This window comes from Stegodyphus dumicola, chromosome X2 (genome assembly GCF_044657685.1).
Source record: "Stegodyphus dumicola isolate Sdum_Otavi_A_Nest chromosome X2, ASM4465768v1".
NCBI classification, from domain to species: Eukaryota; Metazoa; Arthropoda; class Arachnida; order Araneae; family Eresidae; genus Stegodyphus; species Stegodyphus dumicola.
Genome location: NC_140781.1, coordinates 13,071,998 through 13,096,822, shown reverse-complemented (window position 1 = coordinate 13,096,822; position 24,825 = coordinate 13,071,998). Strand labels below are relative to the sequence as shown.

General features: G+C 32.2%; 1 protein-coding gene across 2 annotated transcripts in view; it reads left to right on the top strand.

The window, feature by feature from the left end:
• Nucleotides 1-24,825, top strand: part of LOC118188832 (disintegrin and metalloproteinase domain-containing protein 10-like) — a 131,595-nt gene that overhangs the window by 20,522 nt on the left and 86,248 nt on the right. For both annotated transcript variants that reach the window (XM_085809509.1, XM_085809510.1), the window contains exons 3-4: nt 6,651-6,772; nt 16,428-17,132. In XM_085809509.1, coding sequence (XP_085665635.1) covers nt 6,651-6,772; nt 16,428-17,132 — 827 coding nt within the window. The remainder of the gene's footprint in view (nt 1-6,650; nt 6,773-16,427; nt 17,133-24,825) is intronic.

Genomic DNA, 24,825 nt, shown 5'->3' with positions numbered 1-24,825 from the left:
TGCTTGCCATTACAAGATCCTTCAGAACCGTTTTGACTGAAGTTGCCTGCGTCCTTGCAGGTGTTCAGCCCCTCTCGATCATATACAAATTATACTACAAAATGTTTCTATTAGCTAATAAAATTATTAAAGATACTGAAATGGGACAAAAAATACTCACGAGCAAGGCCTTTCAACAAGAGAATGAGTATATTATTTACTCAATAACACTATTTGGATTATTTTATGATCTTGATTTTCCTTCTGATGGCGAAACAGATATTTTTACCTGATGGTTCTGGAATTGATGGGGAAGTGGGTAGCGCTGTAGTAGTTTGTTTTTATGGAGTGGAGATAGACAATGTTGGAATAAAACTTAACCACTAGCGCTAAAAAGACGAGCCACTCACATCGAGATGCTTTTGTCTCAAACAGCGCGCAACAACGCCTAACAACGAGATTATTTATTTCTCGAGTTACAGCTCTGGATTGCACTCGTAGACCCAGAGCAGCCTAAATGAGACACTTTATCGCTTGTTATATTGTAGCGCACAGCACCGCAACCGTGAAGTTTAGTGGTAGTGCAGTTATATGCATTGACAGAGGCTTTGAATTGGATTAATAAAAAATTAACAGTTCATTGGAGTTTTTGCTGGGAGTCATCTAATAAAAAAAAAAAGAGTTATTGAAAAATATAAAGTTAAACAAAAAGATGAATATTATAAATAATGTTGATATGAATCAGGTACTGACTAATCATGGGCGTTTCCCGGCTTATTTTAATCAGTTCCATCTACAGAATAATGATAAATGTTTAATATGTGATGAGTTTGGGGATGCCAGGGACTTCGTTGATGAATGTACGCTTACCCAGCATGCAAGAGAGAAATATAGAAGGAATTTTAAGGACGATTTTAAAAGCAACTATTCAAATTCGAAAGACTGTACAGAGACAATAATGAATATTATAAATACAAACAAAGATAGAATAGGAATTTGGCACTGAGATTCAGATTTTGGACTTTATATGTTTCTTCTTATATTTTTCTTTTCTGCCTTGTTCCATTTTTTAATCATATGGCTGGCTTTGGGGTTGTGCCCTTATAATAATAATAATACAGAAAAGGAAAAATAATATGCTGCCAATTGTAAAGAAGTGGTGTAATTAACCATTCAGTATTTTATAGTGTCTTGTGGAGAATGTACCCTTTTTTGTGTTACATTTGACTTTTAAGACTTTCGTATTAACTTCGTTGAAAATTTCTGATATAGATTTTCCCATATGTAAACAGAAAATAAGATATACGTTATTATGTTATATATTCATAGAAACTCTTTTTCATTTCTGCTCCCTGTCACAAGGATAAATGAAGTGTATCTTCATTTTCTTTAAAGCAAACACTTCAAAATACTTCTCAGAAGTTTAGCAGAAGTTATTTTTGGGAAGGGAGTAAACTGAAGTTGTTAATATTTTATATTGATTTATCTTTTTATATGCATTATGAAAGGTAATTTCTGAAAATATTTCATCCTGAATTATATTTATGCTACATTTTTTATACCTGTTTCAAATGTATTTTTCTGATAAAGAATGACTGTTAAAGAGTGAATTATAATGCAACCATCATACATGCTTTCATAATTTTCATCTGTGACAGACACAGAAGTCAGTATTGTATTAGAATTTTCATGAAGATAGCTTCTTAACCTTTTTGTGATGGCGCACTTTTGTTTAAGACACTCGTGCAGGACGGAAGAGAATCGAAGGCAGTCACCATACAAGACGGAGGTTTTGCATCGCTAAGCTTAATTTTATTAAAAAAGTCAGAAAAAAAAAGTTTCGCTTCTAGCATTGTAACTTTTGGTATCATTTTAGATTATTACTTGAGCTTTTATATATGTTAAAATTAGCTTTTAATATTGTTTTTTTCTTTGTTTTACATGAAAATATACTTAAAAAATTGCTTATCTTGTAAAATAATTTTCGGAAGCGCTATTCAAATTATTCCAAAGTTTTAATTGATAAAATTCCTCAATAAAGTTTAAAATTAATAAAACAACACAATAAAGACTATTTACAGTAAGAAATAACAACATTTAAAATGAAGACTGTGGTAAATCTCGAAGTATCACTATGGAGTAGTATCACTTTCTAACTCTTAGAAAAAGTGTCACTTTCTAACTCTTTAGAAAATGAATCATCACTCTCATCTGCGTTAATAAATGCATTGACCATACGAGGCTATTCTTCCTCTGATAAATAGTGCCTTCCCGCCATAATAGACTGTAGGTGAGGCTTTCCAAAATAAAAAGAGAAGAAATGGAAATATAACTGAAGGCAATGCAAAACGTAACAATACTCCACATACTAACCCTAAAAGATCGTACATAGCAAGGGAAAAAATAGAATAAAAAAAGAAATTGGATATAAATCAAACACGCCAATGTTTTCATTAGCACGCAGCGGTTTAAAGAGCTCACTTCTTTTTATGCTTTCCCTCCTCCCCACCTCGCAAGAGCTGATGAGTAAGATACCAAAGTCAAGCTCAAGGTCAGGAATATATCAAACTCAAGGTCAGGAAGCTAAAACTGTGTTCATTTCAAAAGTAATGGACATAGGATGCCGTCTAGTGGCTTTCAGAAAAACGTTCCAGCTTAAAATGCGTTTACGCATCACCCGTCCTCTGAATGCAATCCCTAGCGATGCGTGGATGGGACGCCCGGCTGTAAGAGATGTTCTTAGGGAATGCATATATGGGACGCCCGTTCTGAAAGGGTTAAACTAAGGCCTGATCATTTCCATAAACAGTTACCTAAATTAGTGTAACCATTTTAGAACTGGATGCTGTAAGGAAGAATATGTTTCTTTAACTGTCCTGAAAAAATAATGAACTGTATTAGTATGAAATTTGTTGTTGCATGCTCTACATGATATGAATGATAAAGCTTATTTAAATTTACAGTTTTGAAAACCTGTGCGAGTAGTATTAAAGATAATCATAAAAGATTATTATGCTTTTTTCACATTCTTTTATTAATTATTCAAGATATTTTGTTATACTTACAAGAATGGGCAAAATTTATTTTAAAAATTCTGCACATCCTAGCTAGTAAGAAACTACTGTTGTAAGAAATTATTATTAATTGCTTGAAAATATGCATCTAATGCATAAGCATTTGCCAAGATGAATATCTGCACTGGAATGCACATTATCTAGATTACAGCAAAGCACACTAGGGCTATCTACCTAATGAATTAGATGCCTTCATAGAGGGCTTTCTGAGTGGAACTGGTTCATCTTCACATTACGCTTGGAGAAAATCATGAAAGCACCCATGCAGCCTAGCTGTTAGCTGGACATTTGAACCTGGGTTGATTTACCAGCATTCATGTACTTTTACTTCTTGGCTACTGGTAGGCATATACAGCATATACACTATCTACCAATAAGTATTTGGACACCAATACTATATCTGTGGTCTTGATATATGTCACAACCTCTACCATTAAATTTTGCATAGGAAACAAGAATAGTTTTTGTTGCAAGCAAGATACCACAAACTCCAGAGTTATCTGATTTCAAGAAAGGTGTAATCATCAGGTTTTGCAAAAATGGCCGATCCTTAAGGCCCATATGTAGCTAGCTGAATCACTCAAATTTGGCAGTGGCCTGTAAGATTCAGAAGTGGAAGGTGAGCAGTGATTGTCAGAATGTGCTCCGAGTCGGCAGACCCAGGAAACTGGGAGATAGGGAGCGATCGGTGCTATTCAGAGGAATTCGGAAGAACCGCACCCAGCTGAGGGCCCACATATTCCATGTGTTTCAACAGGCAACCAGGAGTATTATTTCGATGAATACTATCCACAAGCTTGTTCCGTGTTTATGGTTGTGCTGCTGCCCATAAGCCTTTGATCACGAAGTCCAACGGAGCTGCTCGGTTAATGTGGTGCAAAGAACATCAACAGGGAACTGTTGATAAATGGAAACGGGCTCTGTGGAGCAACGAATAAAGATTCTCCTTCTACCATTTGGATGATAGAATCTGGGTCTGGCATTTGCCTGGAGAACTCTGCCTGCCAGAATACAAGTTCAGCAAAGGTGTAATTATGATCTTCAGGTTTTTCTCCTAGTATGGACTGAAACCTTGGTTCAAATTTATGGTAAACTCAATGCCAAAGGCCTACTGCATTCATTTGGATGACAGTGCACTTCCTATGTTGTGGCAATTTTAAGAGTTAGACCCATGTTACTTTCAGGACGACATTACCAGCTGTCATGTTGCAAGGTCTGTCATTGACTAGTATGGTGACAATGGTGTTAATTAAATGTACTGAGCGGCCCAAAGCCCAGACCTGAACTCTGTCGAGAATCTCTGGGACGAGTTGGATCGCCTGCAACAACTGTCCACTATCGGTGAAGGGACTTGCATTTCTTTCTCCAAGCCAAGCTGAAGAAAATACCAGTAGCCATCATACAAGGGCTTGTGGAAAGCATGCCCCAGAGGGTTGAGGCTGTAATTGCTACTCGTAGAGGCTGTACCAACTGTTGAATATGAATAAATTTTGTTTTTTTTTCTATCACAGGTATTCAAATACTTATTGGTAGATAGTGTATATCTAGAAGTGCCATTGAAAAATGCCATATAAAAAATAATAATATGGGTAAAATTACATGGTTTAGTATATAGTCTTTTAAATTTCCATCCCCAGAAAGTAATTCTTCATAATAACTAAAATTTTCCTGTAAGAAGAGATTGAATGAAGTTTCACTACTATTGTAATTTTTTTAACTCTTATTTGCAAAACTTAAGAAACTATGTAAATTTTAATCAGATAGCCATAAATTGCAGAAAAGGGGTTCTTGCAATCAGTGCAATGAACATGCAATTCAGTAGAAAGGTTGTACGTGTGCTAATGTCATAAACAAAACGTCACAGGCGACGTGAGCATACGGAAAGCACGTGTGGTTGGCACACTCAACTCAAGACTACACTAAAAGGAAAGACAGGGATGCAATTAAAGAAGTTGCAAGTGCAAGTGAGTTCTTTTGTGAAGTATGGCTAGAAGAAATCACCTGGATGATTTCACACGTGGAAGAAGAATGATCAGAAAGCTGGAGGAGGGGCTTAATGTGACCAGTTTAGCTGAAGAGTTCGGAATCAACAAAAGTATCATTTTGCACACGTGGAAAACCTTCTAAACCATAGGTACAGCTGTTAAAAAATTTGGTGGTGACCGCTCCAGGAAAACAACTGCAGTGGATGACCGATATATCATTCTGCAAGTAAAAAGAGCCCGAAACCAGTCAGATCAGCAACTGTATACAGCAATGGGGCGACAAGTGTCATAGTTTACTGTGTCCAGATGCCTTCACAAAAGTGGCCTGTTCACCCACCACCTTTGTGAACGCTGCCTCCCTTTAAAAGTTGGCCATCGGCATCATCATTTAGAGTGGTGTAAAGAGCATAAAAACTAGACATCTCATCAATGAAGTCATGTCCTCTGTATAGATGAGAGTCATTTTAGTGCCACAAGCGATTCTCAGTGCCAGTTGATTTGGAGAGAGGTTTGAATACAGTTTCATCCCAGAGTAACATCACAAAAGGAGACTTTTATGGTGGTCCTGGAGTTCTCATTTGGGGATTCATTATGCTGAATGGACGGACAGAGCTCTACATTTTCAACAGAGGTTCTGTAACCGGAGATCGCTATTGTCAGGAGGTGATCCTTCTTCATATGCATCTGTTCTGAGATGCCATTGGAACAGAATTCATTTTTATGGATGGCAATGCATGGCCACACTGGACTCCTGCTGTTCTGAAGTTACTGGAAAGTGAAGATATCACTTGAATAGATTGGCCTGACTTAACAACTGAAACATGCTGATTGAGCAATAGACACTCTTACCTCAAGACCTGTTGGACAATCTGGTGCTGAGTATGGAGAGATGGTACAAAGCAATTATTGCAGTAAGGGGAAGGCATATCCCATACTAAGGATCATCTGTTTGTTGTTCTTCCTCTTGTAAATCATGTGTAATGATACTATGAGTTTAATAAAGCTTTTTTTTTTTTTTTTTTTTTTTTTTTTGATTCCATACTGTATACATTGTATTCATTTTTGCACAATTATGCTTTCATCATTATTTGGATACAAAATGTTGTCTCTCATTTCTAAATTTCATGTCTCTCAGAAGATTTATCATGTAGTTATGGCAAAAAGAACAAATATTGCTTAAGTTTCGCACACCAGTTTATTTGGTTTTTCCATAATGAGAAATTTGTTAGGGGTAATATAACTCAGAAACAAATTAAATATGTAAAGAGGTTTATAATTTGATGACAAGTGTGACTCTGTTTTATTGTGCTGTTATGAATTAAATTAATGAACAAGAACATTTAATGCTCTTGAATGTTTAATTTCAAAATAAGCTTGTAAATGATCTAGTGGGTTTTTTTTTTTTTTTTTTTTTTTTTACCATCACTGACCTTTCTTCTGTTATAAGGTCTTCCCTAGGTAAAATGGGAACCTTTCTCCTGTTGCTCCCTTAGCTCCAGTTGCTTTTAATGGGAGGTGGTTTCATGATATTAATACTGAATTTAGGTCATAAATCTAAAATTTTAATGTGATAAATTCTAATTGATTTAGTTATATACATTTTTATTTTTAGGGTATTCAAGTTGAGAATGAGAACAGAAACTTCCATATTTGCACCTGATGTAGTATTTGAATCATCTAGTAGAGGAAAATTTGACTATGATGTACGAAAAGTATTCAAAGGACATTTAGATGGTAGATAAAAATTATTTCACTATTGAAAACATTACATTTAAGAATTATTATTTTTTATATGTGTCACTATAAGATATGTATTTACATGTTCATTCTGATGTGTTAAAAAATAAGATTTTCCTAGATTAAATTATGTAAAAGAATAAAGAGCAGCTCTAGGAGATTTAAATGATTTATTCTATATACTGAAGTCATCTTAAAATTTGTCCTTTGCTTCTGTCATTATTTATAGTTTTCAAGCTATAAGTGGAAAAGCATCATTTATTTTGTTTCAACAGTTTGACTTATTTTTTATTTTGATATAGACTGAGCTTATGATAAAATAATGATATTGTTTAAAGCTTTTGTTTTTGTAGCAATAAACTAGTACAACTTTACCATTTTGGGGGTGATATTTTATTTAAATAAGTTCAAATATGAATCTTTAAGTCTCAATTTTAAATACTGTAGTATGAATGCCAGATTAAAATATTGAAATTATGAATAATTGTTTTAATTTACTATGGCCCTGGTCAGTATTATAAATACAAATTTCATTGATAATCTGCTGATTTTCCAAGTACAGTACAAAGTCCAAAATTCGGATGTCCGTTATCTGGAATGATCTAAAATCCGGACCTCAAAACTACCAACAATGTTTCTCTACAATGATTTTTAACAACTTTTATGCATGCTCATTTGATTCCCCCTTCTGCACATAAAAAAACATCTGGAGAGTTCCGATTCTTAATTTCACTTCAACACTAAATAAAATACATTGTTATTGAAGAAACAATCATTTTAGCATAAATTTGTACGATCAGTAAGTAATTTGGCTCCATTGCTGCATATTTGCTTGGCACACATCTCAAACCGAAACTTTCCACATAGATACATCATTGATCTGACGCCAACCTGGCGAATAATTATTTATTATGCTTTCCTGTCATCACTGCATGTTTATCAAAACATGGCAACTTGAGTAATGACTCATGTAGCAACGCCTAAACAATTTTTTTATGTTAGTAATTGAGTAATAAAGGACCTTTTATGTTGACATTACGCTTGGTGATGATTACAGATTTAAGTTAAATGCGCTAAAACGTGTTGACAAGGAAAAATTTCTTTTCATATGCTACATTTAGGGCTATTTGATTACATTTAGGGCTATTTGAATTAAGAATAACTGATTTATTATCCACATAAACCCAGAATAAGAGCCAGGGCTCGTATGGCCACACCGAGTCGCAGAATTTAGAACCCACAGAGACAGCATCAGGCGGTATTATATCTAGCACCAGCCCTCAATAAAGCTTAAGTATATGTGAGAATTTATTTATTCAGAACTCTGATAAGCCTTAAGCATGTGCAAGAAATAGACATAAGTGTAATAATTAACTAAACTAATACAATTCAGTCTTAATTGTCTCCGCAATAGAAGCAAGATAAAATTTAATGGAACAACTTGTCATTAGCCGCCGAGCTCATGATTCGTAGCCAAATATGTGTAGGGAAGGATAGCTAAATCTGATGATGATACCACGAATTTTAAATATTTGGATATCGCAAAACAGTGGTGAAATTTTCCAATTAACGGATTTTGTAAAGAAATGTGGAGAAGTGGTAACAAATGAAGATGATATAAAAGAAATTTTTCATTGTGATGACAATGCTTGTCAATCCTCAATCAATTAATGAATAGCAAAATCTGTAGTGTGGTTCTAGATCCAGAAAATACCACTACCTATAGTGAAGAAAATGATAGAGAGAGGTTACTGAAAACAAGAATATTTCGATTGACAAGTTAATATGAATTCTCGAAACAGCAGTTCCAGGACTTAGCAATGTAATTCAACAAGAGATTATGTCTGTCTACAGAATTAAAGAGAAAGTATTAGCCCAAAAAAAATGAAGCAACTTAAACAACTTACATTGAAAGCAATGTTTAATAAGGTAAACAAATAAACATTAAGCTTTTTATTTTTGTAAATTTTGATACCCTTTAGATCATAAATACTTCATTATTTCATAAATCATGATTTCATATTTTTAATTTTATAATTTCTGTATGCCATCTTACAGGATTTAAACTGATGATCTAATTATCCTGAAAAATCCCAAATCTAAAATTGCTGAAGTCCCAACGAGTCCAGATTTCGGATTTTGTACTGTAATATATTGTAGCCATAAAGGAACTATGAAATTGCAATTATAAGTTGTTTTACATGCCATTAATTCTAATGACTTATGTATATTTCTCAAAACTTGAAGTACATTTTTAAAAATGTAATAGAGTTTTTGCAGGGGAAAAACAAAAGAAGCAATACAACTACTTTACGAAAATTTTAAGCTGTTTATCTTTATACATGCATGAAGAGTAAGTTGTAATAACAAGATGCTGAAGCTATGGGCTACTTGAGTGTAATTTATAAGTTTTTATTGATAAAGGATGTTGTGTATATTTAGATCTACAGGAGAACAAATATACACAATTACTGTGTAAGGGGTCCTCATTTTTGGAGCATTTTGAGAATCATATTCATGGAAATTTGCTAACATGCCTTTGCGGCGTGTCCTTTGTGATGGAATTTAATCTCATTTAATTTGAATTTTAATCTCATTCACTGTGGCTTTTAGATGCCCCTCCCCACATATAAAAAATGCATGGAATAAGATCTGATCTCTTGTGAGCATCAATATGTATCTGTGAACAAAAGAAACAGTAACATGAGGTTTAACTCTTAGATCATGTAAAATATGGTGGTAAACTAGTGTAGCAAGTAGTAGTTTAGATGCATAGGATAAAAACACTTATTTATTCAGTAGATTTTTACTAAGTTTAAACTGAGTGAACAGGCAACTACAAGGATGAACTTAAGAATAAAGTGGAAGTTGTAGTGCCACAATTATAGTTAAAACTTACAATGATTACGATTAAAATTACATACAAAAAAGAACATCTGAAGGCCTTCAGATTTTACATTACACCCAAAATGGCTTTTTTTTTTCTTTTTTTTTAGAATTCCTGATACACAGTTGTGTACACAGAAAATAAAAATGTCCCCCCCATACAGAAGTGCCATTGCTCACTTTGAAATTGTTGAGTTTGTTAATCAAAAATTCATTAAAGGTGTTATAAAATTTGAAACTAATAATAAAACAAATTTCAAATTCGGGCTTCCAGATGCCCATATTCAGTGCAAGATTACATTATTCAAAATTTGATGGCTCTGGGTACTATTGTTTTATCACAATACAAGAAACATATATACATTATGTAGATTATGTAGATTCTACAGTGCCACAATTGTCAGCACTTTAACCACTATTCTGAAGTCTGTAAGCTCAAACGTAGATGCATTAAATCCACTGGATAGCATAAAATGAAAAATTGTACAGCCAAGTGTCTGGATACAGTAAAGTGTTGCAAATGTGGTCAGGTAGGACATACAGCCAACTATTGTGATGCCTGAAATTTCCTTCAAGAAATGTGCCTAACAATCCTAGTAATGTTCAGGTAATCCTAGTAATGTAAAAACCTAAGTAATCTAGTAATCCTAGTAATGTAAAAACCTAAAGTAAATGTTAATGTAAATACTTCTAAAATGATCCCTGGACTATCTTATGCTAATGCTGTAAAAAAATCAAGTGCTTACTAATGTTCCAACCAAAAATGTTCTGAATGAGAATAATCATATTGTTAAAAATACTATTAGTGCTAAAAATAGTTCTAAGCATAATGAGTCTATGTTTGGGCCATTATTAGTGATATTTAAAGATGTTCAAAAATTGTTCTGTTGAATTATAAAATGCATGTTTAATGGTATTTCACTGTTACAAATAATTAGAAAAATTGCTTCTCGTCTACCTGAGTTACAGGTGACGGAAAATACAGTTGATAAACTGTTTGTACTTTTCTCAGTTTTTGAGGATATTTTCAGTTCCAATGTAAATAATAATCATGACTAATTTGGAAAATAATTTGAGTATCATTACATGGAATGCTAATGGACTGTCCCAAAAGATGTAGGACTTTAAAAATGAGTACTCTCCCGATATCATGTTCATACAGGAGCAGAAGCTTAGCACTAATCAACCTATTTATGTAGGCAATTACAGTCAAAAGTAGTTAATCCGGACTCGTCGGGACTTCGGCGATTCCGGATTATAGATCATCAGTTTAAATCTGGTAAGATGGCATGCAGAAATTATAAAATTAAAAATATGAAACCGTAATTTATGAAATAAAGAACAATTATGATCTAAAAGGTATCAAAATTTACAAAAAAAAAAAAAAAAAAAAAAAAAAAAAAAAAAAAAAAAGCTTAATGTTTATTTCTTTACTTTATTAAACATTTCTTTCAATGTAAGTTGTTTAAGTATCTTCGTTTTTTATGTGATAATACTTTCTCTTTAATTCTATAAACAGACATAATTTCTTGTTCAGTTACAAAGTTCCGCTGTTCAAGTCCTATAATTGCTGTGTCGAGAAAACCGACTAATTTGTCAATCGAAATTTTTTTGTTTTCAATAACCTCTGTGTCACTTTCTTCGCTATTGGTAGCGAATTATAATGACGAGGAATTTGATTTAAATCATATCAAAGATGGAGTACATCGAGATGAAATGCTACATTTAGTAAGGAATTATAAGCCAAATAAAATAAAAACATATGCCCTGAATATAAGGATAGTGCTGACAGATCAACTTCCAGTTCATTGCACGCCGCAACGTCCCCCCCCACCACAGAGCAGTGTGAATAACAGATTTCGGAATGGTTAGATAAACAAAGGATATGCCTTTATCCATTTTTTGCAGCAATTCCACTTTTTGTTTAATGGACTTTGAAACATACTTTTGCGATCCTTTGCATATTAGTAAATATATATCGTAAATTCTATTTGACATAATCGAAAGTTCAAGCTTACTTTTATAAATTTGCTCTAAGAGTCTGCAAAAAATAATAAGCCGGATCCAATTCGAAGATTAAGGAACAACGCAATCTGCAACATTAACTGAATTAGATAATTTTAGCTTAGCTTATACCGTCCGTTATATATTAAACGTGCATGCGTAAACGTATTTTGTGCATGTGCACACACATATTCACAGCCGTAAAGGTCTTACACTCATGCGTCAATGCTACGCATGTGTAGAAATTTTGTAGCTTTGAGGTCCGGATTATAGATCATTCCGGATTATGGGTGTCCGAATTAACGACTATTGACTGTACAATGTTTATAGGTCCTTTAGGTCTACTACAAACAACAGAAATCATGCGGGTGTTACAGCAGTCCTTATCAAATGCTGCATTTTTCATTACTCTATTATAATTCCACAGCTTTTAGCCATTGAGGCCACAGCAGTTGCACTCACAACAAATATTTCTGTGACATACACATTTATTTCCACCTGTATTCCCTCAAATCGGAACCCCACAAATATACAATCTGATTTGAATGCTTTACTCACACTTGGAAACCATATTATCATAGGTGGTGATTTTAATGCTAGACATCGCACGTGGAACTGCTACAACTCAAGCAGCAACAGACGTGTAATTTATGATTTAGCCAGCTAGACTGCATTTAGCAGCTCCAAAAACTCCAACACGATATGGTACTTCAGGAATTATAGATTTCTTCCCTGCTCAGAAATACCAGTGATCCACTGGATGAGCTCTCTTCTGACCATAATCTGGTCAGAATTCTCCTGGACATAAGTTATTAAATCCCACCAGTCAAAAGAATAATTTTTACTGATTGGCGTAAGTTTGCCCAAGCAACATATATATTCATTACACACTGCCAACAGTACATAATGAGAGTGACATTGATAGTTTGATTAAGGACCTTACGGATTAAATATTACATAACCACAGAAGTGCCCGTAAAATTATCAAAAATTCCAAACCCAAAAGAAATATGGAACTCGAATATCTAATTAAAAGATGAAATGCTGCAAGAAGACAATAACATTGCACTAGATTTCCTGCTGACAAGCAACTGCTCAGTAGATTGAATGATACCGTCAGGTCTCTTAACAGATTTTCAGTCACAACAAAACTGGACTAATTATCTAAGTCTGCTTTCTACAGATGATAATTCCATCTGGAGAGCATGCTCTAGATATAGGAAATGCTGCAATAATATTCCACCACTTAAAGGACCCCCTGACAGGATCCATTGCACCGAAACTGAGATAGCAGTACTCTTAGCTTCAAATCTGGAATCTCAGTTTTACATAAAAAACATTCATGACACAACAACAGAACAGATTATCTCTGACTTTCATAACAATTACACAACAAACCCAGTCACTAACAACATTGTTCCAGTGTGACCGTCAAAAGTTATTGGCTATGTTAAGAATTTAAAAAACAACAAGAGCCCCAGTACTGATCAAATCAACAAAATGATGAAGATGCTACCACTCAAGTTAATATTTAAGCTGATCAATATTTTCAACACTATATTTTGATGGCAATACTTTCCACGAGAGTGGGGAAAACAGCTGAAATCACCTGTATTCTCAAACCAAAGAAATCTGCATCTGAACCTAGATCATACAGACCCATTAGTGTACTTCCTTGCATAAGTAAGCTTATGGAAGCAGTTATTCTCAAAAGAGTACCTGATCATCTGGAAGCAAAGAATATACTGATCCCACAACAGCTTGGATTTCGGAAGTTATTGTCTACATCCTATCAACTGTAGCATGTGGTGGAACACATCTCTGAAGGAATTCACTACAAGAAGTATACTGGAGGTTTATTCCTAGTCATAGCCAAAGCTTTGACCATGTCTGGATGGACTCACTAATACACAAAATCCACAATCTGGGCTTTCCAGATTACATTACGCATATAATTAAATCCTACCTTACAGGTAGACACTTTCTCGTTCACCTTTCACCTTTCTAACACTTACTCCACTAAACATCTGGTTTCAGCTGGCATCTTCCAGGGGGCCTACACTTTTCAATATTTATGTGAATGATATACCCACCACACCCAACACTACACTAGCAATGTATGCTGACAACACAGCAATCCTTGATCAAAATGCATTTCTTTGCCCAGTTAAACATCTTCAAATTACACACATGCACTGGAGACCTGGCTTCTGAAATGGAAAATCCAGGTTAGTGTTGTAAAAAAAAAACAGTTGCCATAGTCTTCACTAAGAAGAGAAAAGTTGAACAAAACCTGCAGTTTTATGGAACTTCAGTGCCCTGGACTAAGCAAGTCACTTATCTTGGGGTGATCCTCACAAATTCTCTTACATGGTCCCCAGATATACACTCTATTATTGAGAAGTTTTGGTTCGTAAAGTAAGGTCAAACCTTTAATTGCCTGAATCAGCTTCTATCTATAGATAATAAGTTACTCATTTATAAATCCAATTTTTGTCCCATGCTGTGTTGCACTTGTCCAGCCTGGGCATATTCATGCAAAACTACATAAAAAACTGCAAACTGCCCAGAATGTTGTTCTGTGGCAAATTACAAACGCACCGTACTATGTTAGAAACAATGCAATTCATGCGGAACTAGGTGTAAGTCCACCGAGAAGACCGCCTGGCCTGACAGTATCACATTCGATTATGTAATTTAAGTAACTCAGAATTTATAATTATGATTATAGGAACAATACTAATAAAAAAAGGCCAGTGTCTATTCTCAATCCAAATGCAATCACGGAAGTCTGAATTTTTATATTTACTTTGTCATGTTATTCGATATTCTTTTGTTTTTATTTAGGTAGATTTATATTTGTATCTTGTGTGTATTGCAGGTATTTGTTCACCACTTGAGACCTGTTCATTCAAAATTATCTTGATAACATAGATTCAGTTAGACAGCTTTGAGGCTTGAATTTATAGTGCGTGAATCTTTTCAAGATTTAAATTAAAAAATTTATTACATCTCAAATAAGTTACATTGTAATTTCGAAACTTTCAACTATGTTTGATTTGGGATAAGGTGTCAGCCTAGGTACACAGGTGTATCAACACCATTCCATGGAAACTAGTAGATTTTTCATTATTTAAATTCTTTAAATATTACACAGGGCTCTAATATTTGGTGGCAACAATTTGAAAATTGAACTGACATTTATGGTGAGCCAATGCAAAATGCCAAAGTGAAAATAATAGACCTTCTGGGCTAATGCCCTTTGGGCTATTAACAGATCAGACTTGTATGTATTTTGTAAACAAGTAAATTTATAGATGTTTTTCCTAGTAACAAAAATAAGTAAAGTATATGCAATATCATTTTAAACTAAATTTATTCATATTAAAATTCCTACTTAATATTTCCTTCCAAAGTTAATGTATTTTCAGCATTTTGAATATACATCACTTGAATAATTTTTGATGTTATACGTCAATAATTCTTTTTAACTTCATTTGTGATTATCTTTGATTATTTAAAAACTGAATTGGCATATGGAGGTAAAATTTTGCCTTCTAATTCGTTAGTAGATTATAACATCATTGTAGTGAGGGCAGGAGTCTACCTTGCAAAAACAAAAACCTTTCCTGAGTTGCCAGTGCTAGTTATTTTTGCTGTAATATTTTTTCATCATTTGGATTTGCGTAACTTGCAGTATCCAAAAAATCCAAAAAATGTTCCATTTTCAGGGATAAAAGAAATGATAAACAAATGATAAGGCTTTTATGAAAAGGAAGCAAGACAATGACAAAAGTAGAATTAAGTGAAAAAAAAAATTTAAAAAAATTCTTGAAAAAGGTGATCATGGATGTGAAATTGACAGTAATCTTTCTGTAAAGCCAATACCAATGTATAGTTCAGTTTTGCCCAATTTTTATAAAAGATGTGGCATAACAGTTTGATTCATACTAAGTAGAGCTGAAGTGTGCTTAATTTTGACCATTTTCTTAGCTGATCCAAGAGAAATAATAATTTACTGACAGTAAGTAGTTGGCAAATCATTAACTTTTTTTTTATGTTTAGGATGTCTTAAAAATATCAATCATCCAAAGCAAATTTTAAGTTGGTCTTTTATTTTATTAAATTTTTGTTTTATTTTTACTGCTAAATTATTTTAAAAAAGGGGGCAAGAAAGTTTTCCCCCTTTTCCAAATAATAGTATCAATAACTGCTAATTTAATTTTAAATGTGTAAAGCAAACAGGCATGAGCTACAGTAATCTAAGCAGTTGTTTTAAAAGGCCTTAAAAACTTCTTAAATACAAAAAAAACCATTGAGTAGTCTAGTTAAATGATTAAATTGTAATACTGAAAATTAGTGTAAATTAGTATTTATGAAAAGGAACTTGAATCATGCTTACTGCAGAACGCACAGTTTTATTTAGGTATGTGATAAATGTGTGGTGCTATACAGATTTCTCTTTTAAAATGTACTTTACACTTAATAATATTTTCTAATATTCTCTGTTGCTGAAAGTTTATTTAATTCATTTATGCAATAAATATTTTGTTTAAAGTACTTTTTATTTTATGTATGTTTTAGTATTTTTTCCCTTACTTATATGGAATATATGGAATATATGTGTGTTAAGAAATAAATTTATCAGTGATGTATGAAATTTTTAATTTTTTGGCATGTGGTTTTTTTGAAAAATGCTCTCCTTTTTTTAAAGAATTTTTTGTAGAGTTTATATAAGTTTTTTCCTCCCTTTTATTTTTAGATGATGAAGATTCTTCAGTAGAAGGAGTTATAACGTCTGATGGACTATTAGATGCCGTCGTGAATACTAAATTGGAACAGTATTTTATAGAACCATCATCAAGATATTTTCTGGAATCATCTCGACCGTTTCATTCTGTCATATACAAATTATCTGACGTCCATTTTCCTCTTGGGAATTTCACACGCAAATCACCTTCATTGGTACCAAAATCTCATGGATCATACTTTTCACATCAGCTTATGGTTACATCACCAGAGTCTGTCCATTCATCTGCAACAGAAATAAATAATTATTTACTTCTCAAAAATCACAGTTCCTTTACGAATCCATTATCATTAACATTCCAGCTACTTCATAAAAAGAAAAAATCTTATTATGCACAAAAGTACCTTACATCAGGATCAGTTTTTTCTTCTAATGAATCTGAAACTGAATTGTATGTGAGGGATGGTGATGCTTTGCAGTATCGCGATTTTGAACATTATGGAGATTCTGAAAGATATGGGGTTGGGTCAAATCAGAGAACACATGTATCTGAAGATAGAACTGATAGACATGTGGCTATTGATCTTCAAAAAAGTACATGCATGTTGTATCTTCAGGCAGATCATCTTTTTTATCAGAAAATGGGAAGTGAAGAAGCATGCATTGAAACAATTACACGCCATGTTCAAAAAGTTAATGGTATTTATAAAAATACTGGTATGTTGTTCAATAGCTTTTATACATCCCTTATGTAATCATGTTTGGAATATGTTAAATAACCATAGTTGATAAATTAATGATGTATTGGCTTAGATATTAATTATGGATATCACTGTAAAGTGGATGCCTGATTATTAGCTGAGTGTATCTTGACTCATACCTTTTCAAAAATATAGCCTCTTTTCATAAATATATTCATTATGTGTAAAATTAAATCTTCGTAGCTTCCTTTTTACTAAAATTGCATTTTCTCATTCAATTGACCAAACATGTGCTCTGCTAATTTATTTTTACAGAATGAGTTTAATTTTGATTTTTATTGAAAACAGACCCTCTTACCCTACTTTCTATGATAAATGTACATAAGTGCATTATATATATTTCACCTTGCTGCAAGTTTCTGACATCGGTGTTTGTTTCTCATGTTTAAATCTCATTCTTAAGGATGTGACATTAACCCTTGCTGGCACGCTACTTTTTAAAGTCAGAGTTTTGATTTAAAAAAAAGGTAGGCAATCTAATTAAGCCTGGAGGAGTAAAGTAAAATTTTGTGAAGGTAGCACTTATCGTTTTAATTCTGTGGGTGTGCCCAAAGTGGCACACTGATTGAATAGAGCTTCGAAAATAGTGCTGAAACGAGCATTGTTGTCAATAAACTGACCGATGAGATGCGGAGAAACAAAGAATACAGACTCTCAGTTGTCCTAGATTATTGATGAGACCAGTTTGGGCACACCTAGGGTTTCCCGTTTGATTTTAGGCCAGATTTCAAGGTAAAAATTTAAAACTAATATAGAATAAGGAAATTAGCATACAGCCAAAAAATACATAGAAATTTCTTTTCAAACAATTCCTTTTATACCCTAAAAGAAATCTGGAAGATTTCTTTGAAAAATGAGGGTCTTAAAAAACTAAACATGGCTAAAATATATGGACTGGTTTGTGTTGAGCTGCCATGTACTATAAATAAAGAAGGTTCAGAGTAGCCTATAGTGACCTATAAATCCTCTTTCATTCAATTTTTCTGTGTGTACAGAAGGAAATTTTTAGGTGTGTCCAAACCAGACACACTGTGCCGCAAAGGATTAATAGCCTTAATAGTGGTCATATTCTGTCTTTTAGGCAACTGATTTTAATGTCCTGGATGCTGTGGCAGTTAGTGGTTAGTCTGGACTGACTGCTAGTTTGACTGCTGCGTAAGGCTTGGTTATTTGTCTTTCCTAACTTCTCATATATGCTTCCCGGGATGTGATATTGGTTATACCACTGTGGTAACTATGGGCACAAAATGTTCAGTAATGAGATGGTTAAACCACTGATGGGTTTGCCTAGTCCTGACAAATGCTTGAGAAACAAGTGTGTGGTGATTTGGAAAAAATGGTTACTGATTTTCAGAGAGATATGGTTGCAGGAATATATGGCATTAACTGGTATAGATTTCTTGAAACTGTTTTTGTGCAAAATAGCTGTATTGTATCTTATTTGATCTGGCAGAATGGGTTTTAAAACCAGAAGTTTGGTTAATTCAGCTGGGTTTTTCTTAAAGAAAGCAGAAAAATCATATTGTTTTTTTTTTTTTTTTTTTTTCTGCACTGTATTTAAGAACTGTTTCTATATTGTCATTATGTGTGTTTAATTAATGAAGTCTCTGTTTATAAGATAATATTTCCTATTGTAGTTTCTGCTGTATGTTTTTAAAATTGATTTTTTCTTAGTATAATCATAAATGAATACAAAAATGATTTTTTTTACTTTTTAAAATTCATTAATAACTTGAAATTAATGAAATTTTCACAAGCAATTATGTTTTTCAGCATCATAAATGAATACAAAAATGATTTTTTTTACTATTTAAAATTCATTAATAACTTGAAATTAATGAAATTTCCACAAGCAATTATGTTTTTCAGCAGATGCAATTAAAGTGGATCTAACCTTTCTGAATATTTGTTAATGCCTATGTATATATCTTTTGTACTTCATTTTATTTATCATCTCTCTCGAGTATATTACTTTTCTCAAGAGTTATCTCTCAAGAATATGAATCTGCAGTATATTCTACAACATATGCTATTATTCTTTAACAAAACCGTTATCATTTCATCATCTCCTTAGTTATTTAACAACTCTATTGATTATTTTTATCTTTAGTTTCATACTGTTATTAAAATTAAAGAAACGTTTATTTCCTTCTTAATTTTGTCATTAACTAAATCATTATTTCTGTACTTCCTGTTATTGTAATGTCTCTTCTGATAAGCAGGTATTATGCATTTATGTTTCTTTTCAGTTATATATTGTGTTTTAGTCTTGATTTATACTGCATGAATTTCTTTTTATAAGTTTTCTTTTATTATTGTTTGCTTATTTTATTAGAACACGCAGCAGAATAGGCAGTTGGCAACAGTGAATTACAATGTATATGACAGGCAATAACTGAGATGTTCCTCATATACTTTTCCTTCATTCTTATTAAGCATATTCTTCAAGAGGTATTCAAGAATATTACATTTAGTCATATAAAAATGATGATAATTAATTGTTTTGTTTAATTTAATTTTACAGAATTATTAGAAAGCAATTTTTTAAGTATTATATTAGTGAAATATAAATTACCAAGTTAGTTGAAAATTTGTACATTAATTTTATTAAAATTTATTGTATAAATTTATTTTTTGTTCTTTTTTGTGTATGCATTTAAAATTTAGAGAATTTTAGTCTAAGAAATATGTTAAGATTGGTACATAAGATTGGTAATATAAGTTTCAGTGAAATTAGTAGCATAATGCCATATGATAATTTTTAATGGAATTTGAAATTAATTAAGTATCAAATCTTAACTAAAATGTTTAGTGGATTTGTGTATAGCAGTAAAAACTTGAGTCATCTAAGCAACTGCAGATTTATGTTTCATTTTATGCTATGTTTTTGAAAGTTGTCATATTTTTCTCTTTTGGTTATTTCCTTGAAAAAAAATACGAGAGTAGACTTAATTAAAATTTTAATTAGGTAAGAACAAAATTCTAATGAATTAAATGGTAAATTAACTGGATATGTTTTTCAAAATTTTGCATTAAATTGCACCAATAGAAGTAAGATTAATGAATGTATTAAAAAGTTAAATGAATTTTCTATCATTATTAATTAATTCTTTGTATTTACTGTACACTTTGTTGTATTACTTTATATTACTACTGTAATCTTAAGAAAATGGAAAGTGTTTTAAACTTAACCTCTCGAAGCCGGCTGGTACAGCAGTTGTACCAGGAGAATGATTTTCTCAGATGCCGGCATTGGTACAACTGTTGTACCATCCATGCTTTCCCCATTTTAGAGAATCGCCTATCTGTAGATCTTTGGGTGGTCCATTGTCGCTGCTCCAGAGTAGCCACTGGCTATGCATTATTTCCCTCTTCTTATCAGTTTGGATACATTTTGGCAAAAACTGCAGGTTTCGTCTCACGCCAATATACTTGAAAATTAAACTAGAGGCTATCTCTTTCTCAATCTGTCTCATAATTTTAATGCTAATTTTTTTAGTACTGACTTTTGCTATGATTAAAACGTCAGCGATTTTGCACGCTCTTTAAGCATATTTAATATATTTTAAGCATATTTAACATATTTAATGTTTTTTAATCATAACAAATAAGAATAGATTAATATTTTAGATTTAATGCCCTTCTAGAAAATAGGTAAAACCGCTTTTATCGTTTACTTCCTTTTCATACTTATGAATAATAAGATTTTATTTTAACATTTTTTTGTGGAGTGCATAAAAACCTTAAGAACTGTTAACTCTTTCAGAGTGCTTCTATTATGTAGGCAATTTTGTCTGATTTATCAGGAGATAAATAAGAGAGGATGAGATCTGCCAAAAGTATTTAAATATCAGTAAAGCTCACGTTACTTCTAAATTGAATTAAAAAATAAGTTACATTTTATAAAATTTCGGCCAGTTTTATTTGCTGAAATTCTTATACTCCTCAAGAGATAAAGGGAATTCAGACAAGTTGATAAAAAATATCTTTAAAAAAGGTTGTTATTTTGTCTGTAATAAGGTGTATGTCAACTTACTATTAAATGTATGAAAATTAGGATTGGATTACAAAAAAGCACGCGAACGCTATCTGCTTAAGGGGATGGATGCTTTCATGTAAACCTTTTTAAGAGAAAATTGCTCGCATTTACGTTCCTGGTGGAAAACTCCACATGTAATCAACCCGCTCTTCGGTATTGATTGGATTAATTTTGTTCGCTTACTGAATTACATCAAAGCACACAACAATTACCTGTATAAGGGGTGTTATGCCTTCGCGGAGGACTTTCTAAGAGAAGCTGGCTTGCATTTATGTTACACAAAAACCGTGAATCCAACTATTTAGCCGGGATTCAAACCCAAGCGAGCTACAAGTGTTCAGCCACCTTTACTGCTCTACTGAAGAGCCTGTAAAAATATTGATAAAGGAAAAGTATTGAAATAACTGGTTTAATTTACTAACCTACAGTGTCTCACAAAAGTGATGGGACACTTGTGCTTTACAAAAGGAAACTGTAATAAAATAAATTAAAAAACATGTAAAATTTTTTTGTGGGTGTGTTTCATACTTAAATTTAGTAACAATTATTACATAACATACATTTTCTCAAAATATTAAAATATTAATTTAATAAAAATGCAATTGTTTAGAACGAAGCAAAAAATGGCTCACATAAGTGATGGGACACCATTAGATACTACTACGTACTACAATAAAAATATTTTTGGGTTTTTTATTTTTACTCAAAAGCAATTGGGAATAATTTATAAAATCGTCTGCAGTATTTCTCTCCAGTTTGTTTTGGAATTTTTGTGTTTTTTTAGCTCTGCAGCCATGAATGCTAAACGAAAAGAAACTTTGCTTGAAATTCGAAAGTTAGTTATTAATTTGCATATTGAACATGGAAAATCTATTAGAGAAACTCCTGAAACAGTTAACTCGAGTCATTCAACAGTTTACAATATCATTAAATGATATAAAAAGAATCATATGATTCAGGATAAAAAAAGACCTGGCCGACCATCAAAGCTATCCAATGGAATAAAGCGAATTATTGTTCGAAATATTTAAAAAAATCCAAGAATGAGTGCTCCTAAAGTTGCTGCTGATTTACAAGAATTATATGGAGTAATTGTTAATCCTGAGACTAATAGAAGAGTAATTCCGTCTACTGGATATCACGGTAGAGCAGCCAGGAAAAAATTCTTCGTAAGTGAAACGAAAGAAAACTCAGACTGGCTTTTGCAAAATCCAACATAAATAAGAATTCTGATTACTGGAATAAAGTTATATCTGCTGATGAGAGTAAATTTAATATATTTGATTCTGATGGTAGAATCTTGGTGTGGAGAAAACCCTGGGAAGAATTTCGCAAACAGAACTTCGTGCCAACAGTAAAACATGCTGGAGGAGGAGTTATGGTATGGGGGTGTATGTCGTCCGCTGGAGTTGGTAATCTTATTTTTATTGACAGTATAATGGATAATTACAAGTATATTGGCATTTTAAATCAAAATTTGAAATCTTCAGCACGAAAATTTAACCTTCATAACGATTTTAAATTCTACCAGGACAATGACCCCAAGCACACTGCTTTGAACGTTAGACCCTGGCTGCTGTATAACTGTCCTGAAATAATAAAAACACTACCACAATCTCCAGACTTAAATCCCATACAGAATATTTGGCAAGAATTGGAATCAAGAATTCGCAAACACACCATTTTTTCAAAACAACAATTAAAATCGGTGCTGCAAGAAGAATGGGGTAAAAGCATTCCAGAAATCACAAAAAAATTAGTCAAATCCATCCCAAGAAGATTAAATCATGTTTTTAAAGTGAAAGGAAATCCAACAAAATACCAAAATTTAAATAAAAAATTTTTGGATAAATATTTGATGGAAAAGTAAGTGTCCCATCACTTATTTGAGCCATTTTTGCTCCGTTCTAAACAACTGTTTTTTATTAAATTAATATTTTGAAAAAATGTAATGTAATAATTGTTACTAAATTTAAGTATGAAACACACCCACAAAAAATTTTTACATGTTTTTTTAACTTATTTTACCATAGTTTCCTTTTGTAAAGCACAAGTGTCCCATCACTTTTGTGAGACACTGTATATTTCTCAATTGACAGTACATAAATTACGCATATGAGGGGGATTATTTCTGAATAAATAAACTGTATTGCACTTTTCTCCACTATTTCATATTACGATGGAATTATTGCATTTCAAAGTTATTTCTCTTGAATTAAATTTGCTCTTCATTATTTTTGATATTTTCAAAGAGAAAATTCCACACTTTAAATAAAAAAATACACGAGAAGATACTTTATGCAAAATTTGGCGTAAACAGTTTTCTTAAATTTGCTTTGAAAATATTCCAGGGTAATCGTTTTCATTACTGGAAGAAATATGAAAAACAGATTTACTACATTGTGTCAACACCCAGTATTTCCTTATTCTTTTGAAAACGTGAAAGATTACTCTTTCTAAAATAAATTAGAAAATATATTATGTGCAAATAGAATATTCGTTGAAAATGAAATAGACTTCAACTTTTGGATATAACGATGGTTTTAGACGAAATTTCTACCTAATTGGATTAATTTTATAAATTAAGAAAAGAAATTGACGTATAATTAATTCTTCATAAACATTTAAAACTGTTCTCAAAATTCTTTTGATGATTGCATGTATAGGTCACGGATTTTTTTCTCTGCTAACATAAACAAAAGCCAATTTTACAAAGAAAAATTCTCGTTAAAGATATACCTTCTTTGCCTGATAGTCCAATGTAATATTTGTTAAAGTTAAATGATTAAATGCAACCAATGTATCTCGGATTTTGATTTTTATATTATAATAACAAAATTATCGAAAAAAGCAGATTTAAATCTCTGTTATTGTTATGTAAAACTTTATTATTGCTGTAAGTTCATCTCAAAATCTAATTGTATTGAATCTCATTCTAATCATCTAATGGTAATAAATATTATTATTATTATTTCATTAAATTAGTCGTTACCAGTATTTTATTAATGAAAATATGTTATTAAAAATCACATTCCAGCCTGCAGACTTACAAATCTAGTCCGTATTTACTATATTTTGTTAAATTTTGTTCTCGCTTTCTAATTTCTAATACGAAAATATGCGAGTATAAATGAAGAGTGAAAACAAAGTTAAAAAATTCACAAATTATTTACGAGATTGATTAGAAATAGTGAGTGAAATATAAACATTGCATACATTTTGTTCTAAATAAAGTGTGCACTGGATGTGCATCCAGTACTGCATATTTATTTATGCACTATTTATTTAGAACTTCATTTAAATGAAACCAAAATAATCATTGAAAAAATTGCAAATCTAGCAACCCCTCTACTATGGGACGTAAGCGTCCAACAAACATGTAAATTTTACTTCATCCATGGAGGGGAACTAACGACTTTTCTCATTAGGAAAATGTCAAAGAGGGGGCAAAACTGTTTCGGATCATGCCGGTCTGAAGGCTGTATTATGAGAATTTCGGCCCGGTTTGAGAAGGTTAAGACTAAAATATTAGTTATCCAGTTATTGCTTAAATATCAAATGTTAAAACATCAAAATGTCATTGCAATTATAATTTAATAGCACAAATTTA